At 30.9% G+C, this 19,928-nt stretch overlaps 1 protein-coding gene across 14 annotated transcripts in view; it reads right to left on the bottom strand.

Moving 5' to 3' along the window:
- The window catches only part of Stxbp5l (syntaxin binding protein 5L), a 326,815-nt gene that overhangs the window by 124,599 nt on the left and 182,288 nt on the right, over positions 1–19,928 (bottom strand). For all 14 annotated transcript variants that reach the window (XR_013436856.1, XR_013436855.1, XM_078044143.1 and 11 more), the window contains 4 exons: positions 10,581–10,621; positions 7,641–7,858; positions 4,854–5,026; positions 664–789 (listed from right to left, as the gene is read on the bottom strand). Coding sequence is in view for 12 of the 14 variants with exons in the window: in XM_078044143.1 (XP_077900269.1) it covers positions 664–789; positions 4,854–5,026; positions 7,641–7,858; positions 10,581–10,621 (558 nt within the window). In the remaining 2 variants the exon portion in view is untranslated. The remainder of the gene's footprint in view (positions 1–663; positions 790–4,853; positions 5,027–7,640; positions 7,859–10,580; positions 10,622–19,928) is intronic.

Consider the following 19,928-nt stretch of genomic DNA (forward strand, 5'->3'; position numbering starts at 1 on the left):
GGAGGATGGTAACATCATTTGAGTTTCTAAACCCAAATTATAATTTGCATGTCTCAATTAAAAAATACATATTTAAAAAAAATCTGGCACATATGAATACAATATAATGTACCATAAACCCAGATAATACTTATAATTATCAGATATGGAGCAATCAAACACATATTTAAAATAACTGCATTCAACATCTCAAAGAAGTAAACAAGAGAGGCAATTTAGGAAAAGAACTGAAAGCTTTAAAAGACCCAAATGGATAGTCTAAAACAGAAAAATAAAATAATTGAAATTAAACTTCATGGTGGATCTACCATTATATTAGTTGGAGAGAGAATTAGTGATCTCTAAAAGCCAAGTCAAAAGAAAAGGAAATCCAAGGAGAGAAGATACAGAAAATATAAAATCAATCAAACAAAAAAGTACAATTGTAGTATCACCCTAACAACCTTCTAATAATATCAGAAGTGGGCACACTACCTCAAGTTTGACAACAAAAAAGAATAAATATTTTAAGTTTGAATTATTATTTTTCTCATCCTACATTCAATCTAATGAAAATGAGGGTAGGGATTCTAATTTTAAAGACCTCACTTAAATATTTTAAAAGAAACATGTAAAATGTAAAAATTAAATAATACTAATCAGAAAGAAAGTTTAATTACTTACATTCCATATGCTGAGTTTACAGCAAGACTAGTAATCTGTTGAGGAGGCTCACCATCTACCCACACCAACTGAATAACAAGTTCTGCTTGATATCCTGGAGGCATTCGAACTGGTCGTGTCTTAACGCTATATGAAAGAGAAAAAATAATTCTATCACATACAGTTTAAGTAAGCATACCCATGTTTATCTTGAGAATTTAACTGAATCATCCTACAGAAATATTTAATACAGCCACTGGGCACATCATGAATATGGACATTATTTTCTAACTTTCTCATACTCTACCAAGTCTCTTATGATTGCTAGTCACTTCTTTAACACATTTTGTTCCATTGTCCCAGATGTGGAACAACTATAAAAAAAATACTGGAATAGTAAATACTGAAATAATTATGTTTTTAGAGGTCTAGTCCCTTGAGAAAAATAATAGGTGAAAGACTGGTGCATTAGAAAAAAATATACATCAAATATATTTTAAAACATATATAAAGAACTTCAACTCTAGATTATGACTTTCAACCTATTTTAATGCAGCTATATCAATTGTCTTGAAATATATGCAAAATTCAACACTTGGAACTTAATGGTTAACCTTATGCTCAGTCAGGCACACGACTTTAACTGTTCTTTATCACTTCCTTTTAATTATTTTATTATATAATTATTTTCTATGTAATAATTGTTACATGTATAAATTGTAAAGTATAATAATAAAAAGAATGACCATTAAACTACCATCCAACTAATGTTTTAATCATCCAGCACCTGAATTCCTGCTCTTTTCCGATAAACCTATGCTCCCTAATCCAATTGATAGTAATTTTATTAAAATTATTCACTACTATTTCTCTCTTATATTTAACATCCAATCAATTATCAAATGCTACTGATACTACCTTCAAAATGTATCTAGAACCTGATAACATTTTTGGGGTGTGGGGTACTGGTAATTGAATTCAGGGGCACTCAGCCACTGACCACTGAACCATATCCCTAGCCTTATTTTGTATTTTATTTGGGGATAAGGTCTCACTGAGTTGCTTAGTGCCTCGATATTGCTGAGGCAGGCTTTGAACTCAAGATTCTCTGGTCTCAGCCTCCGGAGCCACTGGGATTACAGGCATGCACCACCACACCAGGCAGAATCTGAAAATTTTTATTCTTCAATTGCTTCCATACTATTACAGCTGCTAAACAAATATATAGTATGTCTATTTAAATTTAAATTTCAAATAAACAATAAATAGCTTTTTACAAGTATATCCTTTGCAACATTGAGGATTGTTATGGTTTAGATATGAGATGTTCCCCAAAAGCTCATGTGCGAGACAATGCAAAACAGTTTAGAGGTGAAATGATTGGGTGATGAGAGCTTTAACCTAATCAATAATTCAATCCCCTGATAGGGATTAAACTGGGTGGTAATTGTAGGAAAGTAAGGTAAGGCTGGAGGAGACAGGTCATTGGGAGTATATCTTTTAGTTGTCAATGGATCTTTTACTTTATTTATTTATATGCAGTGCTGAGGATGAACCCAGGGCCTCACAAGCCAGGAAGTGCTCTGCCACTGAGCCACAACTGCAGCCTTGGTGGTATATCTTTGTAATGTATATTTTGTCCTTGGTGAAGGGAGTTTCTCTCTCTGCTTCCTGATACCATGTCTCCAGTTGCTTTCCTCTACCATACACTTCTGCCATGATGTTCTGCCTCACCTCAGGCTTCAAAGAATAAAGTTGGCCATCTATGGGCTGATATCTCAAAAATCATGAGCCCTAAAATAAACTCTTCCTTCTCCAATTGTTCTTGTAAGATCTTTTGGTCACGGCAGTGAAAAATTGACTAAAACAGGGATATAGTGATACCAAAAAATACTTATTATCTATAAGTATTTAAATTTCAATGGGTAGCTAGCATTTTATTTGTTAAATAGGGCAGCCTTTAACTTTCTCTCTCTCTCTCTCTCTCTCTCTCTCTCTCTCTCTCTCTCTCTTTTTTCCTTTTGGTACTGGGGATTGAACTCAGGGGCACTCGACAACTGAGCCATATGCCCATCCCTATTTTGTATTTTATTTAGAGACAGCAATCACTAAATTGCTTAGCACCTGGATTTTGCTGAGGCTGGCTTTGAACTTGCAATCCTCCTGCCTTAGCCTCCTGAGCAACTGGGATTACAGGCATTTGCCACCACACCCATCTAACCTTATTTCTAATTAGTTTACAGCAACAGTCACCTAACTGATCTCATAGCTTTTACCATTCCCTCCATCTCCCAATCCACTTTCAATTCAGTTATAAAAATTATCTATTTAATATTTAAACCTGATCACGTCAGTCAAAAACTACAAAGACTCTTACTCTTCATTTAGAATAAAGTCAAGGTCCTAAAATGGCCTATAATTGGCCAATCTGACTTCGTCTCCTACTACCTGCCCTTTCCCATACTCCTAACTACACTGACCTCTTTATTTTTCCTTGAACATGCCAAGCACTTTAAGGCCTTTACTCTAGCTGTTTTTTTCTGCCTGTAACATTATTTGTCTATATATTCTTTGGTTAATTCCCTCACTTCACGTTTTTCTTTAAATCTCATCCTCTTAACAAGACATATGTGACTAGAGTCACATACAGAGTAACATAGGCGAAATTTTTTTAAAAATCAAATTATTGCATAAGCATGAATATATTGATAAGAATTGTAATGTTGCTGAAAATTAAGAGTTGATGATTGAAATACTTTTTAATTAGCTAATACATATGGCAGACTAAATTCAGCAAAGGAAAGGGACTTAGGAATGAACGCCAATGTACACTTTAACAAAATGTGGATTATATACAATTTATAAACCCACTCAGAATGAAATTCACTTAATACTACTACTTGCCATCAGTTATGCTTCATGGTTCTTAGAACCTAAGCACAACATAGGATTATGCTAATTTTCCCACTTTGATTCTCTTTATTATCCTTAAGATTTTCTTTACTATTTTACAAATCAATCCTTCTATTACACTTCAACAATTGTTATTGCTCACATCATCTCCACTATGTTTGTTAATTTTATTGGTTTTAGTCTCTTATCAACATTGAAAAAATTATTTAACTTTAAAGAAAAAAGGTTTTGGAAGTTAAAAGACTCATGCTTTCATGAAAATCTTCTAATTTAACAAATAGATCTACAGTGCTTTCTTGTACTTTTGTGTTCTCTTTCCAGTTTTAATTTTTAAAGAAACCAAATAAGCAAAGTGATATAAAGGGAAAATTAAATATATAAATTCATAACATTATGAAAGTTTTTTGTCTCCTCACTCATTAGTTTTTTTTTTAACTTCATAAGAAAAATTTGGGGAGAAAAATTAAGAATTACTACTAACTGCATAGAGTTTGTTCCTAAAATCTTATCTCTAAATTTTCTGTTTTCATAAGAAATGAGGAAACTAGATATCTAAAGTTTTTCAATGAAAAGACATGTATATTTTCATAAGGGGCTTAGAGAAATTCCTTATTTTGGCTTAATTCTTCATTCAATTAACACTAGAAACATTTGTTTTGACAGTAGAGAAGCAGTAATACTTAAGTCATGGGATACTGTCCTTTATGATTCCTTTATACCTGTAATACTTTATACCTTATACTAAAAAGTACAACAATTAAGATAAATATTATTGTAAGATTTATTAACTAGGTTTTATTTGATAATGATGCTAAACTTTGTTAAAATATATTGAATAATAGCAACAGTTATAGAAAGAAATATTATACAATATGGTAGCAATCATGAGAGACATTTTATAATATATTTTCTAAGAGTAAATAGTAAGCTTGGTTTTCTTTTTATTCTAGGAAGGTTAAAAAAATTCATAAACTTATTTTTGCAACTGAAAAGTACCAAGCAAGTGTACAATTTTTGCCATGCCAAACTTCCTATTCCATCAAAGCCATGTTTTCCTTAGGATCTTTCTGGTATATACAGAAATGTATAAATAAGTAAATGAAGGATGAAAATACTGTGCCCTTTTCATGGATGTTAAAGAAGAGACCAGGGTACCCTTTGGTGGGTTGAAAATCACTTGACAACAACTAAAGAGAGAACAGTGAATTTATTTGCCACAGTTTTCAAGAATTATATGATTTATATGTAAAGTACTGTTAAAATTAAAAATCTTAAACCCTTACAATTAAAACTCTTACTTGAGGCATGGGATACTGTCCTTTGTGACTCCTTCGCTAGCCACGGTGTTAGTGCTCCCTGAAAGACTCCTTGAAGGAGGAAGCTGGGTTGAGAGATCTGGAAATGGAGGACTTGTTTCTGGTTCAGGAGTAATAATATCTTCCACATCATACTGAAGTCGTACCTCTAATGACTTAATAAAAATCAAGTTTTAGTTTAACCTACATCATAATAATAATCACATTAATATATTTGATAGCTGTTAGTAATTATTTACTATTTTTCAGATTAATATGTTCAATTTCAACTTACAGTAAAGTTGACAGGTATCTCAAACTGAATTAAGTAGTGGATTATACGGAAAACTCAGTGACAATCACGGAAAAGTAATTTTTATCCTCCAGAATTATAAGAAAAATACCCTGCCAGTGGAGATAAAGTTTTTCTATAATAAATATTTCTTAAGATAAACTACATAAACTGTATTTCAATATATGAACAATAAATGAGAAAGTCATCATGATTAGTCCAATGAAAGAAATTAAACTGTATGTAGATTTGTGTGTATGGGTTCATATTATTTGTACAAAACTTTTAGTTTAAAAAACTTTCCTTTCATTTTGTCTCTGACTAATTCAGTAAAAGTTTTCCAAAAAAAATTCCACATTTTTAAAAATTTTAAACATTTATTTATTTATTTTTTACCAACATGACAATAGTGGAGTGCATTACATTCATAATATTTTTTGCATTACAATTCTTAATACACCTTTATACCACAATTTATCAAATCTCTGTATATAAGGTATGTTGACACCAAATTCACATCTTCATACATGAATTTTGTATAATGATGACTGTCTCCTTCTACTATCCTTGCTATTCTCCTTCTCTCTCCCTTTCCCTCCCACCCCTATTCCACATTTTTTATATTTGTTTCATTACTATAGCTTTTACTTATTTAATTACATAATGATGATTTTTATAGGTAATCAAAAAACATTTTTTAAAACTAAATTATTTTAAAATAGAACTTATGATTGCATTAAATGCTTTAATTAAAACTGATATTAAGGGTTAGAGATGAAGCTTAGTGGTAGAGTGTTTGCCTAGTAAGTATGAGACCCTGATATGATCCCTAGCAACTCAAAAAAACAACAATTGATTTTATAACAAATATATAATGTTAAAATGTACATTCTTGAGATTGAAAACACAAAAATGATAATATGAGGTATGATAATGATAATATAGCAATCTCACTAAGGTGACTGTTTAAGATAAAATCCAATAGTGATGAAAATAATAATTATGGATTATTGAGTACTTAAATGCTACTAATATTTTTATATAATCATCATAAAAGCCCTATGAAATTGCTATTAGTACTTCAAGTTCATTTTTATTTTCCATTTTATTTACACAGAAAATTATGTAGGAAATAAAAGTGAATTGTACTCAGATTCTAGTACTGTCTACAGCCTTGTAAGTGGCAGTGACACATAGGTATTCAATGGTAAAGCTAGAAGTAAAACATAGGTATGTATGATTTAAAGCTCAGGATTTTAATATAATATTAAAAAGTGATATTACTTTTAGCTATTGAGTTATAATACTTAGAGTAAATAGATCTTCATTTTCTGGTAAAATGGTAAAGCAGACTAGGTCTATTATCTAAAGGTATCTTAAATTAGATTTAATTTATCTCATCAGAGCCTCATAATCTCAAATAACTACAATATTTCATTGGTTTAAAAATTCCTCAACAAGACTCCAAAAGTTCAAGAAGTAAGACCAAAACTCAATAAACAGAATGGTATCAAACTAAAAAACTTCTTCACACATGGAAGCAATCAAGAGCCTGTAGAGAGCCTACAGAATGGCAGAAAATCTGTGCCGCTTGCTCCTCAGATAGAGCATTAATATCCAGGTTATACAAAGAGCTCAAAAAACCAAATAACCCAATGAATAAATGGGCAAAGGAACTAAACAGACACTTCTGAAAAGAACAATATATGAAGACATGTTCAACATCTATAGCAATTTGAGAAATACAAATTAAAGCCATACTGGGATTCCATCTCACTCTAGTCAGAATGGCAATTATACAAGTAACAAGAATACAAGTAACAATAAATGTTGGTGAGAATATGGGGAAAAGGGTACACTTATATATTGCTTATGAGACTGCAAACTAGTGTAATACTTTGGAAAGCAGTATGGAGATTCCGCAGAAAACTTGGAATGGAAGCACCATTTGACCCAGTTATCTCACTCCTTGGGTATACCCAAAGGATTTAAAATCAGCATACTACATTTTATATATTTATAACAGTAATTAGAGAAATCATTGAGGAAAATGAGAACCATATGATTTTTAATAGCAAGATTACCTTAAAATACTAAGCTCATTTTGACACAGAAAGAAAGTAATTAAATTTTGATAGAGAACTGTTCTGTAATTTTAAACTAAGCCATGTTATATTAAGTAATAAAATTCTGAATTCTGAATTACATTATGAATTATTAGTGGTCACATGCTATACACACTTTTAAAAATATTTATTTTTTAGTTGTGGTTGGACTCAATACCTTCATTTTATTTATTTACTTTTATGTGGTGCTGAGGAATAAACCTAGGGCCTTGTACATGCTAGGCGAGCACTCCATGGCTGAACCATGACCCTAGCCCCACATACTAATCACTCTTGATGGCTTAAAACCATACCAAGAAGTAGCCCAAATCTGATAATTGCTTTCTTTTAACAACTGCAAGTGCAAAAGTTAAACTTTAAATAATAACTTACCACTATTTCTGTTGTAATTTCATGTCTGCTGAATTTATAAATTATGACATAGGCAGAGACTCCTGATACACAAAATATTCTGCTCTCTGGACACCAGTAAATCATCTGAATGGCATATGGATCTTCCTCTACAATTTCACATGTTTGTTTGCCTTCTCCTGCCTTCTGTTTTTCAAAGACTTTTGAAGTTTTTAGCTTGTACAACATCTGCAGAGTTACTGCAAGACATTGAAACACAGTTACTTTCTAATTAGGATATTGTTAAAGCTTATTCAATATTTATTAGACCACAAAAAACCCAAGTAAGGAAAATTACATTACATTCAATGTAATGATCTCATATCACTATAGTACTGGGAAGGAGACCATGGGGGAAGAAGGAACATTCTTTGAGCATCACCATCTATCAAGCAATATGAATTTGCCAAGAAAAGTCCTACGACATAGGTATTTTTTATCCTTACTGACTGAAAGTGTGGTAAAGAAATTTTACAATGGAAATACTGAATATAATTCTCTCCTACAGGAGATTCATCAATCTTTTTTCATAATATTCCCTTTTGATTGCTAGAAAAATGATTGATGCTACCCCAAAGTGTTTAATGCACTTGCACTCAAAAAAAAAAGTTACTTTCTGCTGGATGAGAAACACTGTAATTTACCAGCCAGCAATATTTGGAAATCAAAGAATCTGTAATTATTTTAAGAAAGAGTTCTTCTGAATGACTCTGCATCAAAAAAGGATAAAATATTATCTCATAAGCTTTGGATTTGGGAATTGTTTTCAAGAATATTTTTTGGGAAATATTTTTCCATTTGAGAACATGATAACAACCCATCTGAAATTACAATTGTTTTCTGACAAAAATCTCAAAAAATCAAGAATTCTTTCCCAAAGTGCATAATCTAAATTTAATCATCAGAAGCATTAATCAAAACCAAATTGAAGGTGATTCTTCTTTTGTAACTGTCCTGAACGAAAAAATATCAATGTCATGAAATAAAGACTCAATATATATTGATAACTAAATACTATCCTAACTAAATACTAAATAACTAAATACTATCCTAGAATTTCTTTTTTTTATAACGGATATTATTTGGAAAATTGGCAAAAGTTTAATAAGATCTGAAGATTATGAGATAATAGCTTTATATCAGAAGTAGTCTGGTTTTGATAACTCTATTTAGGTTATAGAAAATAATACCCTTATTTGTGTATTTAGGTATGTAGCATTAGAAGAACATGGTGTCTACTCTCAAATGGTTTTAAAAAGCTAGATACATATTATATGTGCATCTTTTGTTTATATATGTGTGTATCAGTGTGACAGAATGGTAGAAGGAGAATGGAAAAGGAGAGGGAGAGAAGGAGAAAAGGAGAGGGAGAGAAGAAGGGGAAAAGGGAAAGAAAGAAAGATACACTGGGGTGGGGAAACATGTAGGACAAACTGAAATTTGGGAAATCTAGATGAAAGTTATATAGCATGTCAGATTATTTTTCTTTTTACATTATTCTGTAAATGATCTCTTTAAACAATATAAAACTAAAATAGTTTCTAAATTGGCAATGGATGTAATAAAATAGTGTTTTATTAAAATTAACTTCTTAACATTATTATGCATGCTAAGGGGTGCTATGCCTTCTAATAGCTGCAGAGTTAAAGGGTCCTCTTTCATTTTAGAAGCTAAGGAATGACTATGCATTAATTTTGTTCCAGGAATAAACTCAGATTTGCATGAAAAGATTCTTCAAAAGAAAATCTGTTGCCCTTTTGAGATTCACTTAAATCACTTGCTCTTTATTGTGAGAAGTCAGAAAGAGGCTCAGAATCCAAGGCTTTAGATCTTTTAATATTTTTCTAACGCTGATGGTTTGCTTGATTGCTGCAGGACTCAATCATGTGGATAAGAGAATCAAGAATCAACTTTGTCCTTTGCTTTTTTCTGTTTATTATAGTCTGCCTCAAAGGCTCTTCATTTCTATAGCTTCAAATATAACTTTCATGCTGCTTTTTCATTAGTTTCCTTTTGTGTTTGTTCTATCAGCTGGAAATTTGGATTTTCAGGTGTTACTGCAAAATTCAGGCCTCAAAACCTTTCATATTCCTTATTTCCTAAAGTTAACTACATTTTCCTGAATTGCACATGCTCAGGAACTTAGAATCATTATCAATTTGTTCATCTCATTCTATTCCTATTAAAATCTTAATTGTCTTTCAAAAATTCATATCAATTGTTACTCCATTAAAATGTAGTTCCTGGATCTACTAGGTCCAAGTTAATCTCTGCTATTTCTGATAAAAAATAGAATTTGGGTTGTACTACATTTACAATTCTTATTTGTTTTGCCTTGATTTATATATGTGCATTTGTCTTTTCTTAGGAGTGTAAATTTTCTAAAGAAAATGGGCATATTGAAGAATTAAGGATATTTGCATGTCCTTCAACGTTGAGCATAACACTATTTATTTCTAAATTACACATTTTCAAGAATTTATAAAAAATTTTACTATTATCAAATAATTTACTTTGATTTCCACAGGACTAAGTAAATGAGTGGAAATGAAAAGTCAAGGCTAGAGGGATAAAAGCACTTGTCCAAGACCAAACAACCAAGGAGGCAAAGGAAATTCCTTCAATACAGTTAATGTGACAAAAGTTTGATATTATTTTCTGGTGCACTATGCCCTTTGTAAATAAAATAGATTGCTGACAGAGTGACTTAGTTCTATTTGCTCTCTATTATAGAAAAGAGCACTATATATATGTATAATTTTAAATGATCTAACAATATAGGAAATAGATCTTTGTAACAGCCATACATTTAGGCTAAAAATATTACTTAAATGTTAGCTGTCCAAACTAAAAAGTAGTGAATGCTACAAGTAAATATTAACCAAGTGTTTCCGATTATATAGGTATAAACTTAAAACTTACTTGCAGAAGCATCCCAAAATTTTATTGATCCATCTGCATGACTAGATAAAAAAATAGTATTAATTAAAGTACACCATATAAAAAATCATCATCGCTCCAAATGTATAAAAATTTGAGTTACTGTTATTAATTTTTTTATTTTAAAATACAATTCTAATGAAAATCATTGAAAATCAATCAATCATTTCTAAACTCAAAACAATAGTTTATTTTTAACTAACATACCAAAATCTAAAGGTTGAACAAAGAACAATTCCCTAGATTTTACTGTAAGACTTTATATGTGATAGTTTAAAATGGCCTATGGAAAATGAATGATATTCTTAAGTAAAATTGCTTCTATTCAATGAAAAAGATAACAGATAATTTTGAAATTATCGAAATATAAAAACAAATCACTAAGCCTATTTAAAATTGAGTCATGACTCATTAATAAATAATGTAATGTCAATTCTGTAAAAATTTATTAACCTCATAGATTCCCAGCTTTAAGCCAATCCCCAAACACCAAAGGCCTAATATCATCTCTGATATAAGGATGATGACTCAAAATAGGCGGTGGGGTCCGTGGACAGAGGAAGTTCACCCAGTTGGAAAAGAGGAAGTTTGGGAAAGGGAGGGGGAATGGGAAATACAGGAGAATGAATAGGACATAACTTTCCTATATTCATATATGAATACATGACCAATGTAACTCTCATTTTTGTACAACTACAAAAATGAGAAGTTACATTCCATGTATGTATAATATGTCAAAATACATTCTACTGTCATGTATAACTGAAAGAAAATAAAAAAATTTTATTGTATTGCTATTTTTAATTAATTTTTAAAAATTTAATTGACAGTGGAATATATTATAATTCATATTACACATATAGAACACAATTTTTCATATTCTGGTTTATACCAAGTCTACTCACACCAATTCATGTCTTCATACATGTACTTTGGATAATGATGACTATCACAATTTTTAAAAAACTCATTTACAAAACAGGAGATGTACCATTTTAAAATATAGAATACTTTCTAGTTCATTCAATGAAATCAGCATTATCCTCAAACTAAACCAGGGGAAAATATTTACAAGAAAAGAAAATTAAACACCAATATCCCTCATAAACATAGGCATAAAAGGGGCCAGAGTTGTGGCTCAGTGGCAGAACGCTTGCCTAGCATGCATGAGGCATTGAGTTCGATCCCTGGTACCATATAAAAATAGACAAATAAAATAAAGGTAATGTGAAAAAAATAGGCATAAAAATTGTCAACAAAATATTAGCAAAGTGCCAGATATCATGGTGCATGCCTGTAATCCCTGTTAGTGGGAAGGAAGCTGCGGCAGGAGGATTACGAGTTTTAAGAACCACCTGGACAGCTTAGCATTACCATCTCAAAATAAAATAAAAAGAGCTGTGATAGGGTTAAGTGACAGAGTAGCTACCTCATATCATATGAGACCCTGGGTTCAAGTCCCAATACTAAAATATTAATATGCAAACTAAATGAAGTATTTACTATCTCTAAGGATTTGTCTATTTTTGTTATTTCATATACATTATGTGACTTTTTGTATATGGTTTCTTTTACTTAGTAAAAATGTTTTCAAAGTTCATGCATATTTCAGCATGAATTCAAAGTTCATTCCTTTTTATATCTGAATTATATTCACTGCATATGAATATATGCATATGATATGCATTTTGTTTATCCATTCATCAGTTGATGGGCATTTGTATTGTTTCCACCTTTTGACCACTAGTTACAGCTACTGTGAACATTCACATACAACTTTTGGCTTAAACAACTACTTTCAATTACACATGGTCCCTGATTTAATTTTTTTTGACTTTACAGTGGCTCAAAGGTGACATGCACTTCATAGAAATCATACATTAAATTTTTAATTTTGATCTTTTCCTCGGCTAGTGTTAAAATACTCTTTCCCATTGCTGAGCAATGGCAGCTAGCTGCAGTTCCCAGTCAGCCACTCAATCAAGAGAATAAACAACCAACACTCTCTTCTGTACTGTTTAGTAGGTTAGGTTTAATAAATGCATTTTTGATTTATATTTCAATTTATGATGGGTTTATTAGGATACCTTTCCATGGTAAGTTAAGAAGCATCTATATTATGAATATATACCTAAAAGTGGAATTGCTGGGTCAAAATGGGAATTCAATTTCACTTTTTGAGGAGATGTCAAATTGTTTTCTGTAGAAGATGTACCATTTTACATTCTCACTAGCAATGTATGAGCTTTCAAAAACTTGTTCTTTTCTAATTTATCATTCTGTTTTTAAAACCTATTAATTAAATTTATTTTTTAACTGATAAATTTTTATGTGTTACTTTGTGATGTTCTGATACAATTATACATTTTATAATGTTTAAATCAGGTAAATATATCTATGTCTTCAAATATCATTTCTTCATGGGAAAAATATTGAAAAGACTTTCTTCCATCTTTGTGTTATTTACGGTATTTTACCATTCTCTGTAGTCATCCTACTGTGCAATAGCATACTAAAACTTTTTCTTCCACACAGTAAATTGGTACCCATTTATCAAGTACCTTTTCCTACAATATTCTCTTCTCAACCTCTGGTAACCACCATCTACTCCCAACTTCCAGGAGATCAGCTTTTTAAAAAGATTCCACATTGAATGAGAACATGTAATACTGTTTTTATGTGCACAGTTTATCTCACTTAACATTATGATCTCTAGTTCTAACCATATTGTCACAAAAACAAGAATTCATAATTTTTTAAGGATATATGTACCACATTTTCTTTATCCATTCATCAGGTAATGAACATTTAGATTGTTTTTCCATTTCTTAGTGACTAATACTGCAACAATGCACACAGGTGTGCAGATGTTGTTTCAACATTCTGATTTCATTTCCTTGGATATATACCATGTAAGGGGATTTTTGGATTATTTGATAGTCTATATTTAAATTTTTGAGGCACTTTCATAGTGTTTTCCATAATGGATGTATTCATTTATATTCCCACAATAGTGTGCAAGGGTTTTCTTTTCTCTACATTCTTGCCATACTTGTTATCATTTGTCTTTTCAATAATAGTCATTCATACTAGAGTGAGATATCATTGTGATTTTGATTTGTATTTCCCAGATGGCTAATATATTGAATATTTTTTCATATATATCTTGACCATTTGAATGTCTTCTTTGAGAAATGTCTGTTTATGTCTATTTCCATTTTCAAATCAGGCTATTTGCTTTTTTGCTATTTTTTGAAATTTCTTACATATTTTTTAAAAACTATTTATTTTTTTTTTAGCTTTTAGGTAGACACAATATCTTTATTTTATTTTTATGTGGTGCTGAGGATTGAACCCAGTGCCTCACGCATGCCAGGTGAGCGTGCTACTACTTGAGCCATATCCCCAGCCCCCAAAATTCCTTATATATTTTAAATATCAACCACTTATGAAATTTACAGTTTACAAAATTTTGTCCTCTTCTCTAGGTTGTCCTTTCATTTTTTGATTTTTTTCTTTTGTTATAGAAATTTGTTACTTTGATATAATCTCATTTATTTTTGTTTCCTATGTGTTTTGTATCTTGTTTGAGAAAAAATTCTGTCCATTCCAATGTTCTGAAGAATTTTCTATATTTTCCTTTTATTAGTTTAAAATCTTACAATTTGATTTATGACTCATTTTGACTTGATTTTTTGAGGAGATCTCATTTCATTCTTCTGCATGTAGTTATCTACTCTTCTGAATATGATTTATTGAAAAGACTATTCTTTATCCAGTGCATGTTTTTAGCCTCTTTGTTGAAAATCAATTGACTATATATATGCCAGTTTATTTCTGGGCTTTCTATTCTGTTCCATTGATTTGTGTGTTTGTTGTTTATGCCACCCAGTGTGCAGTTTTGATTATCATAGCTTTGCAGTATATTTTGAAGGTAGGTAAAATAACTTCTCTTGCTTTGTATTTTTCTTATATTGTTTTGGTCATGTGGAGGTTTTTCTGTTGTTATTGGTATTCCATATATGAAGCAAGCACTCTACCAACTGAACTATATCCCCAGTCCCTACTATTGTTTCATATATATTTTTATTTTATTTTTTTAATATTTATTTTTAGTTGTAGTTGGACACAATATCTTTATTTCATTTATTTATTTTTATGTGGTGCTGAGGATTGAACCCAGGGTCTCACACGTGCAAGGTGAGCGCTCTACCGCTGAGCCACAACCGCAGCACCATATATATTTTAGAATTTTTTTTAGTTGTATAAAAAATGTTATTGGTGTTTTGGTAGGGATTGCATACATTGACTCTATAGATTGCTTTGTGTAGCATGAATAATTTAATAATATTGATTCTTCCAATCCATGAATATAGGGTGACTTTCCATTTTTGGTGTCTTCTTCAATTCCTTTAATCAATATTTTGTACTTTTCATTATATAGCTCTTTTACCTCTGGTTAAGTTTATTCTTAGGTATTTTGATTTTTTTTTGTCTACTGTACATGGTACTACTTTCTTGATATCAATTTCAGATATTTTGCCATAGGCATATATCAACACTATTGATTTTTGTTATGTTGATTGTGTATCCTGAAACTTTGCTGAATTCATTTATTCTGATCATTTCTCAGTGGAGTTCTAAAAGTTTTCTTGACATAAGACCATGTCATTTTTAAAGCAACAATGTAACTTTTCCAATTTGGATGCCCTTTATTCTTTCTCTTGACTTTTCTGGCTACAACTGTCATAATTACCATGTTGAATAGCAGAGATAAAAGGGGAATCCTTGTGTCATTCCAGATCTTACAGAGAAATCTTTCTGTTTTTCCCCCATTCAGTATTTTAACTGACTTATTTATATATGGGGTCCATTATGTGGATGTATATTCCTTTCATAATGAATACATAATGTGTTCAGCATTTTTATCATGAAGGGATATTGAATTATATACTTTTTTGCATCTATTGAGATCATCACATGGGTTTTGTCCTTTACTATGTTGATGTGGTATATTTACTGATTTGTGTATGCCGATTTGTGTATACCATCCTTGCATTCCTGGATTGAATTCCATTAGATCACAGTAAATAATCTTCTCAACATGCTATTGGATTTTAGTATTTCATTGAAAAAAGATTTTTTTATCTATGTTCATCAAGGATATTGGTCTACAGCTTTCATTGTGTGTCCCTAGATAGTTTTGGCCTCAGAGTAATTCTGATCTAATAAAAAGAGGTTGGCAAAATTTTATCCAATTTTTAAAAATAGTTTAAGAAGAATTGGAAATAGTTCTTTAAATGCTTTGTAGAATATAGCAGTAATGCTATCAGGTCCTTATTTTTTTAAGATGAAAGAATTTTAATTACTGTTTCTACCTTAATAGTCATTTAAGTCTGCTCAGGCATTCTATTTTTTCATGACTCAATCTGGTAACATGTATGTGGTTAGGAATTTGTTCATTTTCTTTTTTTGAGACTACAGACTTTCCTTCTATTCTGAGTTTGTTGAGTGGTTTTACCATGAATAGATGCTATTTTTATCTAATTCTCATTATATGATGAATTTCTCAAATTTACTTATTCCATGTGGTGAGGTATATTGATTGATTTTCTCAACATTAAATAAGTCTGTCATTCCTAGAATAAAGCCAACTTGATTTTGAAATATTACCCTTTTTATATATCAATAAATTCTATTGCCTAACATGTAGGATTTATATTTATACTCATGAAAGAAATTGCTAACAAATTTCCTTTTATGTGATGTCTTTTACCAGGTTTTGGCATCAATCATCTGATAACCTTGTAGAAAAGAGTTGGGAAATGTTCCCTTTTTTAGATTCTCTGGAAGATTTCATGAATGATTGATAATTTTTCCCCTAAATATGCAAATGCATTACACAGCAAAAATACTTGGGTCCAGAAGTGTTCTTATGGAAATTTTTACATTTTAATTCAATTATTTTAATAGAGCTATTATTTCAATTTTCTATTTCTTCTAGTACCAGTTTAATCTCCTTTAAGTATTTTATTTCTTAAATTTGACTAGTATGTTGGTCATAAATACACTCTTTTGTTTCAATTGATGTTGTGACTTTAGTGATACACTCTTTTTTATTCCTGAAATTAATAGTTTATTTCTTCTATTCTTTCTTCTCAACCTAGCAAAGTCTTTATTAACTTTATTATTTACTTTCATAAACTAATTTTAACATTGTTGATCCTTGCTATTTTACATTTGATTTCTATTTTCATTGACTTCTGTTCTTAATGCTGTTATTTTTATTTTTACATGTTTTATTACTTGCCATTTTTAACTTGAGATAGATAATAATTCAATTTTAATAATTAACACATACAATTACATATACCATTATGGTTATAAGTTTATCTCTAAACATTGTCTTAAATGCATCCAAATATAATGATATATTTTATATAACTGTCTTTCAGTTGGAGATATTTCAATGTTTCCCATTGTGATTTCTTCATCAATCCCTAAGTTGGGGGTAAATTACTTGATTTCCAAAAATCATGCATTTTCTTTGTATATTTTTGCCTTTTGTTTCTAAGTTCCATTCCAATTCCTTGACACTGACACTTGTATTATGGCCCAGCATAATCAATTTTGGAGTATGACCCATGTGTGCTTGAAGACAATAAGCATATGTACAGTGCAATATCCTAAACATATTAGGTTAGGTTTATTAATTATAACATTAAAAACTTTATTACTGTGGATTTTTTCTCAGATTTTAAAAACACTAACAGAAAGGTTTGCAATAATTTCCCTAATTTGTTGCAGTTTTGTATTTTTCTCTTTTCTGTCGATTCTTACATTGTGTATTTTTTGAAGCTCTGTCCTTAGAATTCTAGTGGATTCACCCTTTCACTGTTTTGCAAGTGAATAAAACTTTTATTCACTTTTTATTTTTCACACTGATTCTTTTTTGGTGGGGTAGGGGTCCTGGGTATTGAACTCAGGGGCACTCAACCCCTGAGCCACATCTCCAGCCCTATTTTGTATTTTATTTAGAGATAGTGCCTCTTCACTGTTGCTGAGGCTGGCTTTGAACTCACAATCTTCCTGTCTCAGCTTCCTGAGCTGGTGGGATTACAGGCCTGCGCCCCATGCCCAGATTCATACTGCTTTTTAAAAGTTTACTTTGGTAGGCTGAAATCTAAGACATTTCCCCAAATTCCTGCCTCTTAGAATACATATTCTATATTATCTCTGGGGATACGAATATGTTAGGGACTATATAAGTCCCTAGGTTATATTTGCTTTATGAAAGGAAGACTAACTGTATGTGTCTTACCTATCACCTGAATTCTGTGGAATATAGACCTCAGGGTCAAAGGCAGAGGAGTCTGATATTCAAAGCAGTAGAAGCCCTAGATATATAATTGCTGGCTTCCAGATGGAAGGGGAAATGTGGAAAAGAATTCAGGTAATTTCTAGAAGCCAAGAATAGCATAATTAACAGCCAGCAAGGAAATGGAGACCTCAGTCTTATAAACCTAAGAAACTAAATTGTGGCTATAAAGAGAATGAGTTTGGAAGTAGATTTTCCTTTAGAGCCTCTGGTTGCCAGCTTAGCCTGGCTGACCTCTTGATATCAATCTCATGGTTACTTGACAAAGAGCTCAGTCACACAGTGCCATATGTGCCTATAGAACTGTGAACTAATAAATGGGTATTAAGTTGCTAAAGTTCATGGTGATTTGTCATATAGAAATGGAAAACTAATACATATTATCTTATCTGAGATAAGCAAAGTTATACCAACACTTGCAATTGTTTAAATGGTATTATTTTTTACTCCATTAACTTTCACATTTTCTGAATACACATATTTGTCTCCTGCAAATGGCTTGGAGATCAATCAAATCATATTTATCATTGATATGTTTGGATTTAAATCTACTAATCCCACAATAATATTCTAATAATCTAACCTATTATATCTCCTTTTTTCTCACTTTTTTACCATTTAAGCAGTAATCACTTTTTAAAATGTTGTTCTATTTTCTTTAAGTAATATATTCTTATGCTATTTTTAGTGGTTACCATACACATTACAAAATTTATACTTAAATATCTTAAAATTCAAATTGAATTATTACTTTCATATCTTCCCAAATGCTATGATTTGGATTGGTGGCCCTCAAAGGCCCATGTGTTAAAAAGGTTTGTCCCTAGCCTGTGTGCTAATGGGAGTTGGTGGAACCTTAATGGTGGAGGCTTGTGGGAAGTCTTCCAGTCATGGGAAGGTGGGGGCATACTCTTGAAGGAGATATTGAGATCCTGGTCCTAAATGCTTCCCAAATGGTTATGAAGTGAGCAATTGTGTTCTACCTCACATTTCTAACCTAATTTGCTGCCTTACAGTACCAAAGGAAATAGGTCCAAAGTAGCTATAGACTGAAACCTCTGAAATTGTGAGTCAAAATAAATCTTTCCGCTTTTTAAGGTGATTATCTTAAGAATTTTGTTACAGTGACACAAAACTAGGTAATATGCCAGTTAAAGCAAGAATGTTAAAGATTTTATATCAATTTCCTCATTTTTCACCTTTTTTGCTATCATTATATGTTTTCCTTTTATATCACATTATAAAAACTATTAGAAGATATTTTAATACTATGTATTAAAACATAGTATTGCTATTATTTTTTAAAAGTTAATATTTATGTAGTTTTATTCCTAAATTTACTTTTTTCCATTCTTCTCAATTTACTTCTGCATTTCTTATGTTCCATTAGCTTCTTTCTGAAGCACCATGCTTAGTGTGTTTTTTTAATTAGTGCAGTTCTGCTAGCAAAAATAAATTACTTTCACACATTTCAGATTTTCTTTATGTGCAGGAAAATTTTGTGTGAAAAAAATTTGCCTTCGTATTAGAATATTTTTGCTGAGTATGAAATTTTAGGTTTATTTTTATCAAGCACTTATACAGAATGGAGGAGACAAAGAAGGTTACTTCATATAAGTCATGGAGAAAATTAACAAGAACATATAACAGTATTAATAATTAATAATTAATGCCCCAAATATTGGTGCACCTAATCACATAAAACAGACACTCTTCAAATTAAAGACTCAGACCCTAGTACAATAATATGGGGTGATTTCAACTCACCTCTCTTACCAATACATAGGTTATCCAGAAATAAACTTGGTAAAATCTATTTGGATCCATAAAATATTATAGATCAAATGGATTTAACAGATATCTATGAAATATTTCACCTAATAACAGTTGAATATATTTTCTTCTCATAGGCTCAAGAAAGCTTCTTTAAAATATATCATATTTTAAGCCAC

The sequence above is a fragment of the Ictidomys tridecemlineatus genome, chromosome 3 (assembly GCF_052094955.1).
Source record: "Ictidomys tridecemlineatus isolate mIctTri1 chromosome 3, mIctTri1.hap1, whole genome shotgun sequence".
Classification (NCBI taxonomy): Eukaryota; Metazoa; Chordata; class Mammalia; order Rodentia; family Sciuridae; genus Ictidomys; species Ictidomys tridecemlineatus.